General features: G+C 39.0%; 1 protein-coding gene across 1 annotated transcript; it reads right to left on the minus strand.

The window, feature by feature from the left end:
- Nucleotides 1-180: 180 nt before the first annotated feature.
- uxs1 (UDP-glucuronate decarboxylase 1) lies at nt 181-20,139 on the minus strand. The gene is made up of 15 exons (XM_086091613.1): nt 19,471-20,139; nt 17,136-17,163; nt 16,976-17,024; nt 15,050-15,093; nt 13,791-13,851; nt 13,312-13,492; nt 10,534-10,638; nt 10,305-10,364; nt 9,129-9,250; nt 7,639-7,758; nt 6,211-6,254; nt 2,998-3,058; nt 2,846-2,903; nt 1,549-1,652; nt 181-759 (listed from the first exon to the last, which is right to left on the minus strand). Exons 1-15 carry the CDS (start codon nt 19,559-19,561, stop codon nt 628-630), a joined length of 1,260 nt encoding a protein of 419 aa, XP_085947739.1. The 5' UTR covers nt 19,562-20,139; the 3' UTR covers nt 181-627.
- Nucleotides 20,140-21,269: the final 1,130 nt, after the last annotated feature.

Genomic DNA, 21,269 nt, shown 5'->3' on the forward strand with positions numbered 1-21,269 from the left:
CGAATCTGAAGGACGTCTCATGCATTCTGCACAAGTTGTATTATGCACTTCGTTATGCTTCAATATGAAAATGCAGTCTGAGAAAAGGTCTTACATAAATCCCTAGTCTTAAAAAAAAAAAAAGGTTCAGAGGTTAGCGACATTTAAGAACAAGGTTGTGCCACATGTTCTCATACCACCACGAATTATTGTAAATGTTTTATTAAAATAACCATCTTCACCTGGTCTGAATAATGCAAATCCTGACGTGTGATGTTCTCCAAAGCGAAGCACAGTGTCACAGTAACAATATTTTCCTCGCCATGAGACAAGAGAGTGACTTGTCTTGATAAATCTATAAAAAATAAAATAAAATAAAATAAGAGCACAATGCACTAAAGCACTCCAAGTCTTTTATATATCTTAAGCATAAATTGACACAAAAAAATAATAGACAAATGGGGGGAAAAAAAGATGCTATGGGCTGTGTTTTAAATAATTGGCTTGTCCAACCTAAAAAGCTCAGGCGAGGGAGGCCTCACAGTGCAACTTGCAACTCCTTATCAAGGCAACAATCAAAGTCTTCTCGCAATAAATATCCCAGAATGCACCTCTACACACACTTCCACAAAGGGAGGTAGGTCCTGCTCAAATGTGTCTGGGTCGGCCTTTCTTCATGCGGGCCGCTTTGGGTTTGGGTATGTACTGGTTGTTGGCCTGGTGCTCCAGTTCTCGGCTGAAGTACTGGATGGTTTTCTTCAAACCCTCCTCCAGGGGCACCTGTCAACACACAACCATGACCACTCAACTCCAGCGGGATTGCTTGTCTAACACTGACTGCCTGCCATGCAATAAAAAAAAAAGTAAAGTATATTTAAAAAAAAAACTGCAAACGGCAAACTCACTAATGTTTGTTTTGATTGGTCACACAAACTTGACCATATCCAGCACTACTATTGTCTTGCATGCAAAAATTACTCAGATATACCCGATTGTAAAATATTGAGTATTTTATGAACAGTGATGCTCGTAACAAGATACTCAGTATGAACACTTTTTTTTCTGTAACAAGTAATCTAACCTGTTGCTATTTTCAAATTGATAATTTGATTAAAGTTACTTATCCTAGACACTGCACTGTGTTACTTGTGTGGTGAAGATGAGTTACTCAAGTAAGGTAAAAAGAAATACAGTAAATTCCCCTCCAACACGGGTTGCTATTTTGTTATTGCACCCATATGTTGACTGATAACATGTATCCTGCCCCTATATAGCGGCTGAATGTTAAAGCAATTAGATTACTTTGAAAAATGAAGTACTCGGTAAAGTAACTAAATTGCATTCTGAATGGGTACTAAGATTACTTTTCCAAGGTAACCGTGACAACATTGTGAGCAAAATAAATATACATTTAGTTTTCTCAAAAGAATATCAACAAACAAGAATACTTTTCTTCTTACTGTCTGCGAGGTAATCATAACTGTTAAGATATTTTCCGCATCAATCTAATTGTAGTTGATTAAAAATGAATTACTGGCAACTTTAAAGAATGTTTACAGGGGTTCATACCACTGGTTCCCAGCCCAGCATCATCTTGGCTTTTTGGATGTCAGGCCTCCGCCGCTGTGGGTCATCCTGAGCCTCGGGAAGGAACTGGATCTGACTTTTGCTCACTGTGGGAGTGGACAACATGGGCTTGAGATGACTGGAAAAAATAACTATACCCCCTACTATGTGTGCTAGAAAGTATACAAGCATTTCCATTGACTCTTGCGCCTGTCAGAGGTCTGCCCTCTAAGGACTGTTATACACGGAGAAAAAAAAACAAAAAAACTGTGGCATACTCCAATAATGTCAACAAGCACACACAAACACACACACGCAAGTCTGTTCCCAAAACAATCTAGTCTATTCCTCAGAGACAGAAATATTATGTGCTCAAATGTGATCTTATGAAAAGAAAAGAAAACAAACAGCAACAAGCAGGAAACACGAGATGCAACATGAAAGAGGACACACGAAGGGGAACGATTGTGGGTCCCAGAATAATTTTTTATGGAAAAAAATTAACAAAAGACTATGGAAGCCTACTTGGAGATGTATGTCTTTACTAATGTCATCCTTTTGTTCCTCAAATCCCAATTCACGAAGGGTCCGTAAAATGTAATGCTAAAACTGTTGCGTGAGTGTGCATCCAATCAACAGCTTTATAGAACTCTAGATGAGCAAAGTGAGAATTCACATCTATCTGAATGAAGGCCTTCACGAGCAGATGGCAACCCATCTAGAGTTGAACAAATCAGTGGATTCGAGTGGCATGAAAGTCTGACCTCTGCGACAAAGCACTTTTCTGTATGTGAAGCAGCTTATTCCGATGGTGATGGAAGGGCTCAACCTCTCCACTTTCTCTTCAAGATGCTATACGTCACACGAGGATGCTGGCGTTGGCTGTCAGAAAGGGCAACTAACCCGCGCTCCAACGCACACATCCAAAGCATCGCAAGCCGTTAGCGTCTCCATACAAGGACGCTTCCACACAGGGAGACTGAGGTGGAGCTAATGGCTTGAGCAGGAATCAGGCACTGTAGCATCTGGCTCTGTGTTGTTTGGTCTTTGCTACTCAGATGTCAATTTCACAATTATACCTTTGCAATGCAGCAATTATTATTTTTTGGACCAGTAAACAACTTTCAATCTTCATAGACTTAATTGTTTTCTGCACGTGGAGCATAAGGCGAAAGGTGAATGACATTGCAAGATAAGCAGAAGGGTTGGCCAAGACCTGCACTGATATAGCCCAGGGTCAAGAGATTGCCCAGTCAGACACATACATTGACAAATATCTGGATCCATCAGATAACCTTACCGACTAGACCTTTGATGAGCTGAGCGAACTCCAATATGGTATGCTCCTCTGGGTTCCCCTGCAGATAAAAAAAAACAAAAAAAACATTTGGGGGAAATGTAAAGTGTAAAAGGTTTATTGTAAAACGTAGTTGTCTAAGAAGAGGAACTCACCAGATTGACCGGACTGCTGATGTTACTGTTCATCAACACCACCAGGCCGTTAACCAGGTCACTGGAATTCCAATCACACATAGAAATTATTTTACAATGGACTCTATTCTTGTTCATTCTATCGTGGGGGCCTCGCTTCGCGCGACTGACATTCCCTGCCAATTGTTTTGTTTTATTATAATAACGGAACCTTCCATATATAGAACCACAATTGTTTGACACATTGCAACGCGTTTGCCATTTAAGTTCACAATGCAATCACATTTGCAAAGGTCAGGTGAAACATGTCAGAATGAACTTGCTCTTCTATATGCGGCCAGACTATTTCTATCCATGTTGCTCATTAGGTCAAGAAGTTTGAAGTTGACTTTGGGCGGAAACTAAAGTAAAATGGACATTATTCCCTGAGGTTCTACAGTTTATAACTCTACAAAAAGTCAGGAAAACTGTCTCCTAGGAAGCACGTAAGTGAGCATAGTCACGCGAACCCGCAACATACCCAACATAACTTTTTACGGCTGTTGCATTTCTCATTCCTGGAAAATTGACTGTCTGCTTGTATACAAATAATTAGGTCTCTGGTGTGCCAGCCCACCCATTAACTCATTCACTCCCAGACATTTTCACTTAAGTAACTCCCTTCGCTCCCGGCTGTTATACTGGATTTTGACTAATTTTGCAAGGCCCACAGAATCGTGCGTTATATTGCTATAAAACATGGAACCTACCAAAAGAAAGATTAGAGTCTCTTCTTTGTTCAGGAAAAAAAGCCCAATTGTATCGGATTCCATTTTGCAGTAATTATCATTGGAATATAGCTAAGTTTCATCATTATTCACAAATCTGTTGAAAACAGTGGGGAACAAAGCTTTTTGCAACATGGCCCTGGTTGATCTCTTACACTCTGCTGTCACCTGCTGGCCGTTTTTGTAATAACTACCACTGCTACTACCAACAACCGTTCTCTTTGGTTAAGAGGCTGCATCAAAGCCTTTTGTATGCTCGTGAAAAAGTAATGAACTCATGACTTCATAATTTCAAAAATGTTTGATCTCACCTTGATTGCATGAGTAATCCACACACAAAGGCCGTCAGCATTATGTCAAAACTGAAAGGACGTTTGAACGTGTGGGCAAAAATGTTGCTACTTGCTATCTTTGCCCAAAGTTTCACACTCTCTTTTATGGCTTGCTGATTTTCTGCCAAAACCTCCTCTTATCTTTTCAGGCTTAGCACTTTTGACAATGAATGAGTCTGCTTCTTCCACAAACTTTAAAACCACCTTTTCAACAACGGTGTCAAGACAGGAATTAGCATTGTGTGGTGCATATAGAAGACTGCTTTAAAACTTTAAAACTAAAAAAGCGCTGACACACGATTTTTATTTCAAGAATTTCTTGTGAACAAAAGTTGAGAAGCTCAACAAATGGGCAAGATTGTTGACTGTTTGGAGCTGAGGAAAGTGTTTCATGCAAAAATAACATCTTAACCTGAAGAAACTGAGTGGACTGTAAAGTGCTTAGAAATCCTTGGGATATACAGTTTATTGCTGTTGCTCTTATAATAGTGCACACAGCTTGACAGCTTGTCACTGATAGGCTTGCTGCACAAAAACAATCCAAATAGGAGAGCAGAAAATTGAAAGGGGCCATTGCAGGTCCACACAGTGGCAGTCTGAAGGCAGCAGGCGTAGTTCATGCTGGAGATTAAGGGAGTCTGATTGGCATGTGCACAAGATGTGAGCAGGAGTGCAGGAAAACATGACCAATAAATCATGTTCTCGAACTAATGTTTTGGACCTTTAGGAATGTTTGCCCTTGGAGTTTGCGCATCAAAATAAATTTTAATCCATTTGGTTGGGTATTTGGATCGAGAAGAAAAAAAAAGTTGAATTATTAATTCATTCAAGAATGATCTGGGATTACTTCAGATTAAGAACTAGGGAAAATAGCGCAATCTAAAAATGTGAACGTCTCTGATTTAGGCAGTACCATTTTAAAATGGATCCATATTTTGCTGATCGCCACTTGTTTGACCTTTTTTAAGCTTTGCAGTAATCCCCTGATCACTATCTAGTCTTTTTTCCTGTGGAAGTGGAACCTATCCCCAGCTATTTACAACTTTCCAAGTATAAACATTTAAAAAAAAAATTGGTGCGGTGCCAATTGCGTTGTTTGTTATTTTTTTTGCTACTTCGTGGCAATCCTTGGTCCCCATTCGCAAGGGACTACTGTACTGTGACATTGCCACATATGGCAAGACTGATGACAAATGGGAAAAACGTGATGATGACTGACCATTGACACAGAAAGAAGCAATTTCATTTCTTTCAACATTTCTAGGGAATAAATATTTGAAAAATCCATCAAAAACACAGTGTACGCTGGCACCCCCTGACATCTGGATTTTGATCTTTCTAATTACTGCTTCTTTCTCCATCACCTACCCAAGCATGATTTCTTTTAGGCCAGAAGATGTCGTCGATCTCTGTAGCAGATGCCGTTGATCTATCTAGCTGTGGGCTTTTAGTGTGAATTAGGCTATATCAATAAACAAATTGACATTCTCGTGCCGTTTAAAACTAGTTAATTGCATTCAAATGTCATGATTAGTGTGAACATTTATATGAAAATACTTTGAGGTTATAAACACGGAACAAAAAATCCAAGGATCGATAATAAGTATGATGCCAAATGAGTTTGTAAACTTAAACTGTCACACCGTGTGCCCAGACCATCGGGAACTGAGCATTCCACGCTATTTGGACACATCCAAGGGTGTACACTGAAGTAAGTATGTTAAAGGGAGTCTATTTGAATTAGTTCATTTCCACAAAGTCACATGAGACGACAAAGCTTCAAATACTCTCACCTCTCTGATCGCTTCTCGCCAGACTGATCAAATGATCTAATTATTCAGTCAAAGGCAAAGCAGCGGTCCTGTCACCTTTCATTTACTTACCACAAATGAAATCTGAGCCAGTTAATGCCAGGACGCCACACAATGTAATAAGACACACACACAACATAGCTTTCTTGGGTATGTTAAATTCAGAGTATTGAATGCAACAGAATACGCAATTGCGTGACAGGTGTTTTAAAACCGATGCATTCGGTGGTTTGAGAACAAGAATTTCAGTGGAATTGTCAATCATTTAGGTTTATCCCAGTAGACATACCAAACAGGATTAATTTCAAGAATGTTCCTGCTTACCTTACATACTGGAAGGCTCTTGTTTGGGAACCAGTGCCATAAACCTAGCACAACAACAGGAGATGAATTAGCATGGCGCACTACGGGTGTCTAACGAAATGCATTAAATTATTGTACACGCACAGCAGTTGATTACTTTTGCCTTGATCGGGTTTCCAGGTGTAATTGCATTTTACATTCACTTAAATTGGAAAACTTTGCTTACTGCTAGACAGTTCTGCTTATAGTCGTGATTGTTCAATGCTAAGAAATTATTTTAAACACAGCTTCTTTATGAAAACAGCTAAGATTTTTTTGTGTGAGTTTTTTTTCTCTCACTAGAATGGGAGAATGTCTCTCAAAAGTTCTGAACTCCAATTTCCATGCCATTTTCATAATGAACAGAATATGTTCTGCCGCTGCAGATGTTGCGCAACTTCTCAAAGGTCATGTCAGGTTCTGCTAAAAATGAAGCTAATGTACAGTGCCGCGATTTTTTCTCTCCCTCTTCTCAATTTCTTTTTCTGCGAATTCCCCACTCTGGTGTTTAAGATCAAACACATGTAAATACTCCAGTTACAAGTGAAATAAACCATAATGTAAATATAAGACACAGTGTTTGAATGGTAATTTTATCTATTAAGGAAAAAAAAAACTACGGATGAGCGAGTTTGATACAAGTATCCGTATCAGACCGATACCAGACCTCATTTCAAGGTATTGGAAAGAGAAAATTGCCATTAATTTCATTCAATTTAAGGAAAAATAAAGGAAATCACTTCAATAGAATCTTTCTGACAAGAGTCCGTCAAAATCACACAAAAAAATCACAAATAACCATGATCCAACAAAATTCAACAACAGATGAGAAATGAAGTAATAGACATCTCTCAGTCTGGAAAGATTTACAAAGCCATTCCTAAAGCTTTAGGACTGTAACAAACCACGGTGATTTATCACCAAATGGAGAAAACATGGAACAATAGTGAAGTTTTCCCAAGAGTGGCCGGACTTTAAAAATGACCAAGAGCACAACGGCGACTCATCCTGGATGTCACAAAGGAACCCAGGACAACGTCTAAAGAACTGCAGACCAATCTCTCCTCAATTAAGGTCAGTGGGGTTCATGACTCAACAATAAGGAATAGACTGGGCAAAATTTACATCCATTGCAAAGATCCATGGTGAAAACCACTGCAGCAAAAACAATATAAAGGCTCGTCTTATTTTTGCAACAACAAAAAAACAAACACTGAATGATTCCTCGACTTTTGTTAAGAGTATTCTGTAGCCTGACGGGACAAAAGTTAAACTCTGTGGGAAAGTGGGAAAATGTTGGAAAAAAGCAATTACTTCATTTGAGAGGGCATTATGCCTTTTAAATATACCTTATTTCACAAGTGGGAAACAAACAAGAAGAAAAAAGTTATTGGTAATGGGGGTTCTTACTGTGAGTGGTTCTCCCTGGAGAGCCTGCAGGATGAAGTTACTGACTACTCGCCCATCATTCATGTGCATCCGGGAGCCGAACGTGTTGAAGATTCTCGCCACTCTCACCTCGACTCCTTCCTGAAAGCACATAAACAGTACAGTATATCCCTTGAGAAGATATGCCAGATTGTTGTCAATAAGGTAATTTTTTTTCAACTTTTCTTTACGTCCTACTGTATTTTCAATTAAAGGAAAGCATCACACCAGTAAGTGTAAATGTGAATTCCATAAGTGTCATTTGGTCAAGGTAACAGTATTATGCACACACAGTCACACACAAACTCAACAAAATGAGAGCACGTTGCATCACAAATTCTTTTTGAAACTCCTTGGCCTTCGCAGGTGGACATAATGCATCAACTCTCTCTCTGAGGTGCAATATGGACACTTTGGAGGCTGCGCTATATGAATAAAAACATGAAAATTATGCAGAACACTGGCTGCTAAATGGGGAATTTGTGGACAGGTAGCTAAATGTATTCAGCGCAGTGAAGGTGAGCCGACACAATGAGGACAAGGTGTTAAAAAGGTTCTAGAAGTTGAGTCAAGTGGAACTTAAAGTGTGATTTTGTGTGTGTGGGATGTCTTAGCAATTTTAATGTTAATACTGTAAATTAGATCGGTTTAACAATATCTATGTAGTGTCAATTGTTTGTTAATTAATGTAGAATTAATGAGTTGATGGTCGGTATCCATTGAATCCTTATAATACCTTTAAAATTTACATTTCCTTCTGACTCCACGTTACATATTTTTCATGCTATCCATTGCATAACTATAGTCAACGTGTAAAGGTTATTGGATTTTGATTACATGACGGAGCAATAGACAGACTCATCTCATCCCTACACACCAGTGACTGACAGTTAATTATTGAAAGTAGAATGTTTCCAAGAATTATCCAAATGAGTGTTGGGAGAAAAAAAGAAAAGAGCAGCCGAGTAAGGAGCAGAGGATGAGGCCGATAAATATCATTTGCCTGAAGCAAAGGCAACACAAGTCAATCACATCAGACCATTAAAGGCTGGCATCAATCATATCTAATCGCAGGAAAAAATCTTCTGGAAAATAATTTATTATTGGAGTAATTTCGCCCATCTTGCTGCTTCATGCTGCATTTTGCTCTTTTTTTTAATTTTTATGTTTTGACAAGTTCATGTTCAGCTGCTAAACATTTTTACTTAAACACAATACTGCTTGTTTACCTGACCATTTCTGATATAAAAAGTAGATATGACACTATTTCTGCATGCAGGACTTTTTGTACTGCTACTTTTATTTTTTTTTATTTTTTAAGTACCGGTAATACAAAGCAAAACATTTTACAGAAAACTTTGGACCAGAAACAAACAATGAACTTTCTGTATTGCCTAAATTGAGCAAAGGTACTTTGAAAAATAAACTAACCTGACATTGACTAATCGCATAGTTGAGTGTGATGATGATACCTGCTTCATGTAGGCATAACACATGGTCTCTGCAACACGTTTTCCTTCGTCGTAGCATGCTCGAGGACCAATGGGGTTTACATGGCCCCAATACTCTTCATTTTGGGGGTGTACCTCAGGGTCTGGAGCCAAAACATTTCAGTCACATAGCATGCCAAGCTGATAAAAGTTAATCAATCAGTGAAAAATCTAAAGTTCGAACACCCTAAAGGTACAGCCATTTGGAAATTAATCCTCTAAAGTGTCTCAGTCAAAACTTTTGTGCTACTTCAGCTCAATGAGCATTTACAGAATTACATCCACAAATATGTCATGCTTTTTCATTGGAGGGTAAAAAAAAAAAAAAGTGATAAGGATGTTGATGATACAACAGCATGAACAGAATCCTAAAGTATCACCAGCGTAGCAATGTGTGAATTTCACTTTCATTCTGTGATATTCTAATCTAGGATATCACTTCTGGTATTCCAAGTCTCACAAGCATTAAGAATTAATGCACCCCTGATGAACTGCTCTCATGTCCTGATAATTGACTTCACAATCTTTTGGATAGCCTTGCTCCCCGGAAACTCAAGACTATTTTAATTACACCTGAACTCCATACACTCAAAGCTAAAGAACATCAACTGGAACATCTCTATTAAAAACAAAACAAAACAAAACAGTGACTTCACAAAACTACAGTATCCACTCTAAATTGTTTTTAGCACTATTTCCATTCAAGTTGTTAGCGCCGCATTCCATCACTCCTTTGACCGACTTTCACCTGCACAATCCTGTCTCCGTCTCTCTCTCACACAAAACAATACTCTTATTAATAGACTAGTTCAGGATCCCCTCACACAAGTTACATCACAACTGCTTTATAACTTCAATTGCACATTCACATTGCATCATACAGTATATAGCATGCCACATACCACACTCATTCAAAGCCATAAAAAAAAAATCTCACCAACCCCCTCCATATCAACACCCCCACCAAATCTCTCAGGTCATTATCTATAAATGTACCTCCAACTCTTTCAGCCATTCGGCCACCCACATTTGGAACACTTTCCCTCATAAGATTACAAGTCTCTTACAAGTGCTTGTTTTAATTTTCATTATTATATCATAACTGGTTTGGTTATGAGTACTTTATAATGGGAAGCAATAGTTGAAAGGGATTCTTACCTCCATAAACTTCCGAGGTAGAAGCTAAGAGGAGCCTGGCACCCACTCGCTTGGCCAAACCTGAGATAAAAGATAAAAGTATTGGTCTATAAGGCACAAAGAAGATATAACCTTGCAAATGTGAATGCATGCATAAATTACGCGGGCCAGAGGGCACAAACTGGAGTGGCTTGGCTTCTTTCTTTTTTTTACACTCGTCAAAGAACCACAGCACAAAAATGTTACTCACCAAGCATGTTCAGAGTGCCGATGGTGTTGGTCTTGAGCGTTTTGATGGGATTATACATGTAATTGGGGGGAGAGGCTGGTGAGGCCAGGTGGTAGATTTGATCCACTGCCAAAAGAGAAGAAGCCAAGTATTACTTGATGTTTTACTACATGTAAAATGTAGACGTTATTGCTCTACAAAAATAAAATGTTATCTATCAAGATGGGCATACTAATCAGTTGATTGTTCACATCCATTGTGAACTTGTAAATGACACATACTCCCTGTCACACAGCTTTTGTGAAGTGACAGTGCAAGAGTGGTTTTCACAAAATTCCGCTTTCAAAGTCTTTTTGGTGTTTCTCCAAGCAGAACTTTTACATCCTCTCGGTTTTCATTCCAAAACGGTGTGACTCGACTGCTCATTTCCCAGAATTGAACCACACACTAAGTACCCTATGTGCATGGCCAAGTTTATTCAATATCTTGTGGAGTGAGCATTGGTGCAGAGCAGTAGCGAGTTGTTAGAAGTACCGGTATATTGAAAATTGTATTGCTTACTTATGGAGTGTGACTGCTCAACAAGCGGCCACCGCATCATAGTTTTTCTCATGCCAGCCCCTTAATAAAGATGAGAAATACTAACTATATGGTTTGGTAAAATTTTCATCTCCTAAGCTTGCCGTCTTTCATGTGATAATATCTATTCAGTTAGTCATTCATATTTATTTCACAGTTTTCTATTAAATATTAAATTAGTTATTCTCCATAAAATGTTAATACTGTAGTGTTAGTGTTTAAGGGTTTGCCTAATGAAATTGTAATTTCAGCCCGCGATAGAATTGTTAGAAAATAAATTGGCCTGCGGGCAAACTAAGTCGCCAGCCCTTAATGTAAAGGATGAACAGAAGAGGACCAAGCACAGAGCCCTGGGGGACACCTTGGGACAGTGGGGCACAAGAGGTTGTTGTTGAGATGGATAAATTGAAGGAATTAAAGGAATGATTTGAACAGAAGAGGACAGCAGCACACATGTTGATCTTGTTCTGGTCTTGACACTTGCACTGCTTTTGTTTGTACAGTATTTAATTTATACTACGTCTTAAAATGTCTCACCTGTTCATTGAGCTGAGTGAGTGAGCCAACAAAAGGTCACTTTTGTTTTCACATAATCAATTAAGGAAACGTCAAATACCCATTTCTAGCTCTAGTGGCTGTAATGTTGAATCAGACTTGAATATTTGTATGATATATTCTGTACTAATAATGCCTGAATTAAAGGCAGGACTCCATTGCCAATTTAAAAATCTGTGGGCCTGATGGGCTTTAGATAATGACTTTTTTCCAATTATGATGCTTGGGATATGGTGTTGTCAAGGGAAATAACTTTACTATCAACATCGCTTGAGAGACATCCCGCCCCTTTGTCTTTCTCCACTGTTGCACAACATAAACATTGAACTTTTAAGAGCGCTGCAGGGTCATTAAAATGTTTGAAATACTACAACAGCAGTTAAAAAAGTTCTCGCATTCCCCAGTGTTGGTCCATTTAGGTACAAAGACTGATATTTGGTCAAACGTATTGCTAAGGAGTGCAACACTAGAACATGTTGCATGATGCTGGTGGGTGGGATATTTTCTTTAAAGTATTGTTTAGTCCATTTTTTAACTGACAAGCTCTAATTATTTTTCCCCGATGGTTTGGTTATCTGTCCTGGTGTAAAGACTGAACTTGGGGTGTGGGCAAAAACAACTGCTTTGAGAAAAAAATTAAATGACATTTATTTTATTTTATTTTTAACCAGTTTTTAACACAAGATTTGTGGGCAGCAACTTCAACCTGGTTAACTTTAGTACCAATTTGTCAATCAATCATTTCTGACTATTAATGGTATAATAGTGACGTAACTACAGTACAAGTAGTATGACACATCATTTAAGTCACATTTATATGATTAACGATGTAGCAAGTTATTATGTCAAATGGAAGAACCAACATTAGTCAGCGTTTCCCACAGATTTGAAATCTACTTGGGTGGGTGGACTCCGGCGGTGGGGTTGGGAGGCGGGTTGGACGGGAGGTGGGTCTCAGTCCCGTTACAACGTCTCCTTTAGCCTCACGATCCACAAGTGAGTGACGGTGAACTAACTTTACATGCGGTATATCCTGTCGCGACACGTCAACGTGGGGCTTTTCCACAGGACAACAACAAGCTACTCTGAAGCGGCCACTGCAGCACAAAGCCCCAGTCTACATCAGACTTATTTTATTTTATTTTTTTTTTACTCCTCACTCATTTGCCTCTCTGTGACGTGTGCACTCACAGCCGAAAAAGAGGCATGCTTTAAAGTGGCCATGCCTGCAGACTATCTGAAGGGAATAATAATTTTATTGCATATTACAGGCATGGCTAGCTAGCTAACTACTTGTTGTAATTGCACTGGGTAACCACCGACGCAAATGAATGCGCTTAATTTCTTATATAGTGGGGGTGGGGGCCTCTTGCTGGACACCCAAGTGTTTACTTAAACACCAAAAAATAAAAACAAAAACAAAATAAATCAGGAAAACCAAAATGAGGACAAACAGCTTAACGCTATTTTTCCACAATTTAGTAGTACAGTTTACATTCACGTTACAGGGTCTTAAACTGCAGCCTTAATGACTTTTGTCAGATTGTCTGTTCCCACCCGCTCCCTGCTAATCCAAGCATCTTTGATTGCTCTGGCCAGGATGGTACAACTCTGATCTCAAGGTGCAAAGTGAGAAAATTCAATTACTTTTTGTCGTTCCCTTACCCTCAATGTACAGTGGCTCCACCACGTCATGATTGATGAGTTCAAAGTTTTCATGGCCGAGCCAGTGCTCCACATTCCTTTTTCTGCCAGTGAAAAAGTTGTCCACCACAGTCACCTCGTGGCCATCCATCATCAGCTTGTCAGTCAGGTGGGAACCCACGAAACCCGCACCGCCAGTAATCTAGAAAATGAATACAGTTTTAATATAAATCAAAAAGTTGGACATAACACAAAGTGACAAATAGAAATATGACAAGCCTATACGATAACATTGCTATTGTGACAAATGTGTAAAATGCATTTTGTGAGCGCACGCACGCACGCCAACAGAAGTTTGTATATCCAGCTGTGCTACTTTTCTACAGATAAACCACAGCAAAACAGGATGCCCAAACAAATAAGCATCATAAAAACAACAGCATGCTCCAGCCCAAATACGAGTGTGACTGCACATCTTTTTGTTTGTCTTACATACATACCAGAATCCTCTTTCGATCTTTCTCAGACAGAAACTTCACAGGTGGGTATTTTTGAGAAAAACTGGAGAAGAGAAGATAAACAATAAGAATAGCCATAAAGCACTCATCTCTGACAAAATGCACCACCATGAATGCATGGCCCTGAGGAAATTCAAACAAATGGCATCCTCCTAAGTCTATCACATAAAAAGCTAATTTTGACTGAACTTCGTACTCGCTCAAAACCAAAACTAAAACCCATAAGAAAATGAATCAAAAATGATTTTCATCACAGACGACACAGCATTGTTAAAAGCCTTCCACTCAGCCGCTATGATTTGAAAATCATTCATGTATCATTACCTCATCGTATTATGACATAGTTGGAAATTTAATTCAAAATAATAACTTGCGGAAAATTGTGACAATCAAATATTTTGATATACAGTAAGCGAGGGGTGTGCGTCTCCGATAAAACACAACACAGATATCGATAGGGTCGGATATGATTAAAGGACGGCATTGACCAATTAGATTCAATTCAGAGGCATTATGATTCAAGAAGGTGCAATGAGTTTCTTGTTGAAAGTAGGCAATCATTTTACAATAATAAACGGTTCAGTACTATGAATGCGGCAAAGGACGATTTGAAAAGTGTCTCGAGTCGATACATGGGGTGTGATATGATTCAAGGACAGTGCCTTTCAAAGTGCAATGATGATTTATTGGTGTGCTGATGCAGCAAATGGTAGGTTCATAAAGTTCAGTCGTTTCTCCCAGTGGACTCGCAAACTGTGTTGATCTCAAATCTAGAATGGGGCATTGAAGTCATCTACTGGTTGTGCTTCAGTTAAATTGTTTCCAAATTTGAAATCTACAGTGGGGCAGAATCAGAAGTGCCCCCACCCATCATTGTTGGAAAAACACAATTCTTGTCAATGGCAGTGCCTGAATTAAATGCATTGCTTAGCCAGACAATATACTCTGTCACAGTAATTTTGGTTTCCTGTTCTGTATCAGATCAAATCACTTTCATCTTTTCTGTGGTGGCATTAAATAACCAAAGCAAAAAAAAGTAAAAGCAAAACACACTTGTGGAGCTTATCCTTTAAAAAGTCACTGAGCCTCAATGTCACTAATTTGCTGAAGTCTTCACACATGATAATATAATTGTTTGACTTTTGAGTCAAACATCTGGAAAATGTTCTGCTTTTCAGATCCTACTGTACTGTATACATAAATGGTCATGCTAGTTTGACAATAACAAAAATAACACAAACCTCTGCTCCAAATCCCGAATCTGCTCACGGAGAGGAGCCACTGCCTTAAATGAAATGACAAGTGTATGCAATCAGAGCACATTTGACTAACGTATTCTTGTAATCACAGTCAGGGTTCAGACAAAAAAAAACAACAATATATACGTTAATGGACCCTACCAATGTGGTATATATTGTATACAGTTAACTATACATTTCTTTATATAGTGTATTTTTGCTCACTTATCAAATATATAGGGCGTGGACGTAATATATCATTGAAGCAGTTAACCATAAATTGACAATGGCCTCACACGTGCATCTTTGGCATCAAGTATTGTCGCAAACTGACACAGATGGATTGGTTAAAAATAGATCAGTGGGAACTGCAACTGCATCAGGTTGTCTGCATCAAAGCAGGTGTGTCGAATTTCAACTATTCATCTGCCTTCAAAAAGTAATCTGCAAGCCACCGGTTGCACGCTGTTTGCCCCCGACATGGGCGAGGGTCTGCTCAGGAAGCAGCTAGCTGCTAGCCACAAAGGCAGGCGATACAAGGTGTAATATAAAGTAGGATATCAACTTGAACGATACAAAACAACAGCGGTTACGAGGCATGCGAGATTTCATCCGATTGTATGGTTGTATTAGTAAACAAAGCGGACAGGAAATAGCTGACACGTCACATTCTCGTGACTTTGCACTATTGCAAGTGTAAAGACCCAAAGATGGTAAGAGAGCAGATGCGATGTTTTATACCATTTTTTTTAAGAACATTTATTGGTGTAAATTTATATATATTAGGGGTGCTAGAAAAAAATCGATTCGGCAATATATCGCGATATTACAGCGCACAATTCTCAAATTGATTCGATATGCGGCCGAATCGATTTTTAAACATCAATTTTTTTATGGGAATATTCAACAAAACGTCTTACTTAGAGTTAGGATTTACACATTAAGCATGGAAGAATGTTATATTAATGGAACATTAAGCCTTCATATTTTCTTTCAGTGCTGTTCAAACATGAAACAAACTGCAACCTGTTTGTTAAATGCAGTGGCTCAGTTATAAGCCTGAATTTTCAGATAAATAAATACATTTTCATACAAACCTTACAGTGTACATATACAAGTTTACTGTATTTTCAAAATTTGAGTTAAAGTTTTTTTTGCAATAATCAATTTATAAATTTGTATCGGGATTAATCGGTATCAAATCGAATCGTGACCTATGAATCGTGATACGAATCGAATGGCCAGGTACTAGGCAATTCACACCCCTAATATATATATATATATATATATATATATATATATATAAATTTATTTATTTTTAAGAAAGAAAAAAAAAAGATAGGCCCACTTAAAATAGAAAGTTTTGACATATTTGGTTTAGTTCCACTTTAAAGTTTTTAAATACTTTAACACATTTTGGGGGGTTTTGGGCAGAAAATCCTGCCTGCTACTTTTTAGTGTGTTCAATTTCTGAAATACCACTGAGGCAGCGCAGCATGATTCTGTTCAACAACAAACCATTTGACCGCTCTTATCATGATCATTATGTAAAAGTGTCATTTATAGCTGAATACTAACGCATGGGGTGATTTCAAAGCAGCAGGATATTTGAATCTGAGACGACCAGATATATTTGGACGATACAGTTACCTTCGGCGCTTTAAACCATAAGGTCATCATGATAACAAAGGAAAAATGGGAGCACCTGCAACATGCGATAAGCCATGCAGAAAGTGATTAAAATGTGTGTTATAAAGAGCCTGGCACATAAATGACACACTGCAGGACGCAGCTAATAAATAGCAGAGGAAAGTAATTATACTGTGTAAAATACACAGTGTTAGGTAGGTTTTGTACTTTTTTATATCAGCGTACATGTTACAGCAATTAAGTCAGGTGGAAGCAGGGATAAATGTAAGTGAAACTCACTTCATCAATCTTCTGATCAATCTTCATCTCCCCATGGTCTTTTGTTGATCTACGATGAGGGAAAATAAAGCACAAGGCAACCAGTGACTATGAACAGTAGGATAACTGCAAGCAGAGGGCAAGGGAATAAAGTAGCTGAATGTTAACACAAAGTATTTACCTCATGTTTGTGAATGTTCCCCAGACAGCTGAAAGAGAAGAGAGATGCAATTCAAAATAATACAATCAATGTTAAATTAGGCCTATATGGCACATAAATAGATAGGTGGCTTGAGCTTGAGCTAAGCCATCTTGTTGCTGTGACCTTTCTCCTGGCTCTTCGTCCTCCTATCCATCTGCACCCTTGCTCACTTAACATTTGAAACCAGTTATGACCACCGTGGAGTCACACAAAGATACCAATACATTGTTTAGGTTAGGCTGCGCTCTTACATGAGCGCGGTCAAGGCAATATTAGAATAAGCGAAGTGCGCATCTCGACAGCGCGGTGCATTATGGGTAGGCCGGCTGGTAGCTTGCTACCAACTTGTCATTGAAAACGTCTAACGGGGGAAGCGCTGATTTGGACCATTTCAACTGTTGAAAAGTTTATGTTTTTTATTGAATCTATTTTAAACATGAATATCATGTCGTTATTGACTGCCCTCTGCCGGGACACGACAGTTAAGCCTATTTAGGTGCTTATTAATTGACTGAATGTGCGCACTTTACCAGGAGTTGGAACGAGGACACAACACCTGGACGCGATCAAGAGACGGGTAGGAGCTTTCTTCACTGAAGGTTAAAGCAGGTTCCTAAATGACTGTCACTCCATTACGTACGTCCGCAAGCAAGCTTCGTGATGCTTCCGTCTGTTCCTTCGGTGTCAGGATATTGACAAAATAAATGTGTTAAAAAAAAAAATCTATTTTAGCCTCTTATGTCCGTTTGGAGCTTTCTTTTCTGTCTGGAAATTGGGAAGAGTGAACAGAGGTTTACAAGCGTACACTTCCGTCTTCTCCAGTTTTGCAATGGTGTTTTTTTGCCGATAAACTCCATTAGGACGGTTAAAAATGGCACCAAGTGCACCTGTCGATTTGTCACTTAAGGCTGAAAGTCGTTTAAACAATGCTTGCAAGCTTCAAGGTGTGCAGTTACGCAAACAGTTTCAACGCTCCATTCAAATGACGGCTTTGTTTGGTAGTTGTTGTTTTTTTAAAACTTGATTTTCACACATGCGCAAACTTAATGCGCACTTCGCTTATTGGGATCGTTTTTGTACACATTAGGCCTTCTTCCGCATCTGGCAGAAAAAAGCTCCACAGCTTTGTTGATCTTGATCTTTTTGGTATTTATTAAAAACTTCAACTGGGAATATACAGTCTTTCAGTAGTTACTGATAATATAGTAAACGTTAAAGATAAAAAGACTGGGGAAAGTTCAAATAAATTCTCGCCAAAATATTAACTTTTTACTGCTGAAAATGACTAAATGAGTCAAGTATCCCTTGGCTCGCCCAGCCCTTCCTTAAAACCGAAATATTAGGCAGTTTGACATTGTTTCAGCATGAAATGCACTCAGGGGTTGTTTTAACGCTGAAATCGTCCTTCAAAAGGCTTTTAGATACCAAGAAGGTCTGAAATGACAAATTACTGTTTTTGAGGAGTTGACCATTAACTCAGTAGCCAAAACAAAGATGCATATGGGACTAAACTGCTATGCTTGTGCAGCACAGGTCTAACACCTAGCAAGCCGGATTTAACCGGAACAGTTAACAAGAGCGGCTAGCGGGAGTTAGGCTGAGCCATAGGATGGAGTGGCTAAAGAGAGTGGCAGCGGGAGAAGCTAGTAAAAAATAAATAAAAAAATGCAAGCAAAAGCTTGCAAGAGCAAAGTGACAAGCGACGGGAGCCCAAATCACGGAACTCAGCAACGACCACCTGCAGGACCCAGGTGGGAAGCGGCGGTCGACCCATTGAGTCCGACACTAGATGCAAGCACCACCAGGGCTAACTACGTTCGTAAAGTTGTCATTTAGGCATCCGTAGCAGGAAGATAGTGCTAAAAATTACACACTGTCGCTTTAAGTTGTACATGAGGATGTAGCGCAAAACTGTGTTTACTGACATTGGTTTTTAATCTGAAGTGTTCCTGAGCCCATTTGGTGAAATCCTCTACACATTGATGTTGTTTTTTATTTATGTTTAAGACAACATCCCAATTTCATTTCAATTGGGTTTTTATGAAATTACAACATAAGGAGGTCTAAGAGCATGATTGGTTTCATAAGATAATTTGGTTTCAGGACGTAATAATTATTCTAACTCTTCATTAGGTAAACGTGAATGCTCGATTGATCAAACGTTCCCAAACATAGATATTATGCTTAATTGTTAAAACACTTTTCTGCATTTTATGGTTAACACTTGAAGACCAATAACAAGATAGCATGAAAGACGATAGCTACACCACCATCATGATTTCAAGGAATGAGGATAAGCAAATGCTTTACTCACAGGCAATCAAGGCGAAGGCAAAAAGTAGCTTCACCATTCTTCTGTTTAATCTTGATATCAGCCAGATGACTCGCTTCATCCTCCGCGACATGCAACGAGGCTCACGTCCATTCAGCTATAGCATTTTGGCTTTCTCCGTTATGTTCGTCAGTGCCTTTGAAAAGTATTGGCTTAGTAACTTCTAAATAAAACACACACTTCAGTTGACAGGCGAGCTAGCTGTTAGCTGCTGCTACGTCAACACCAATCAAAAGCAGTTTACGTGGCTAACCGAGTAGCACACACAGGTAACATCTGTGGACAAGTGGCAGGCTACAACGCTGTTCGGTGTCATTATTACGACATTTGCTGTCCACCGCGTTAACCGCCTGCTGAACCAAAGAATTCAAACATTAGCGGGTAGCGAACATTTAGAAGAGTTGATGCCAGTGAGGAGCAAAATGTACACACAGCAGCCAACGCACAGTTAGCACCCGGTTAGCAGATTTGGACCACTTAGCAGCGGCCAAGCTAAAGTACTACTAACACGACAAAAACAAAAGTCGACGCTGCCTAGATGTTAAACGTGTGTTTGCGTCCTAAAAAAATTAAATAAAAGCGACACTTTACAACTTGTTGGGATTTTAGCCTGTCAACTTCCTGTAGAGAGCTAGTGCCTCTTTTTCTTCATCGAGGTTGAAACCGAACTGGTGTAATACCGCCACCGTTGGCAGGGAGGGATCATCGCAACAATATTTTTGATTGATTAGATGGATGGATGGATAAATGAGTTCTGTACTGTATTTCTGTTTCAGGCAAAACACAGTTGTTGGTCTCTTTGATATGTATTCAATGAAAACATTCAAAAGGCAAAGCAGAGCAGCGAGAGCAAGTGTTATTAATGTTGACGTTTCTGATTATCAATTAACCATTTTAGTTCAAGCTTAGATGTAATGTATGTGTTTAGATTTCTGATGTTAACAGGAGTGAGAATCCACTTGGTAGCAGCTTGGACAGAGAAAGCAGTTTGACCAAAAGCACCTTCACCTCAAAGCCTCGCGAGTTTGAATCTTAAAGTTAAAGTTTAAGTACCATTGATTGTCACACCCATCTAAGTGGGGCGAAATTCATTCTCCGCATTTTTTAACTCCGGCCTTCCTTTATGTGTGGAGTTTGCATGTTCAACTGTGTTTGTGAGGGTTGCAAGCTTCCTCCCACATTAGCTTTTTCGAAGATTCGTAACCATCCATAGGTTTGAATGTATGTGTAAAGGTGTAAGAAGGGTTGGGTTCAGCAATCACATGGATTCCACAGCAGGCAACAATTCATGAGCAATTTAGTAGACTTTAATCAAAACAAGGGAGGACACAAGTGTGAAATACAAAATAAAATACAAAAAAAGAAAGACAATGATGACAAAAAGTTGGCAGGAAATAGAAATCCCCATAATATGACAAAGTGAAAGAGGTGGATGGCACCACTGAGAAAGAAAGGTAAAACAACTCAGGATTTCACCTACACTAGGCAGAATTTCATGTATTTGAAAAATTTAAACAAGTTTGGGTTCAATCCATCATGTTATCAGTCCGTAGTTAGTTACCATAGTTATCGCAGCACACACAGCAAGCAAGCTAAGGCCCAGGCACATAAAGACAAGCGGGCTGTTTTCATCACAATTTTGCCTCTTCCTTACCAAGGACGTCAAACACGCAAAACGTGGACTTGTCCCATTGATAGAGTCTGAAACAGGTTGGAGCTGACAATCTTAAAATTTTAACTTATGAAATAGCCTATTTATGGCTAAAATCTTTGTTGTGTGG

This window comes from Leptonotus elevatus, chromosome 12 (genome assembly GCF_054856555.1).
Source record: "Leptonotus elevatus isolate MCC_2025b chromosome 12, RoL_Lele_1.0, whole genome shotgun sequence".
NCBI classification, from domain to species: domain Eukaryota; kingdom Metazoa; phylum Chordata; class Actinopteri; order Syngnathiformes; family Syngnathidae; genus Leptonotus; species Leptonotus elevatus.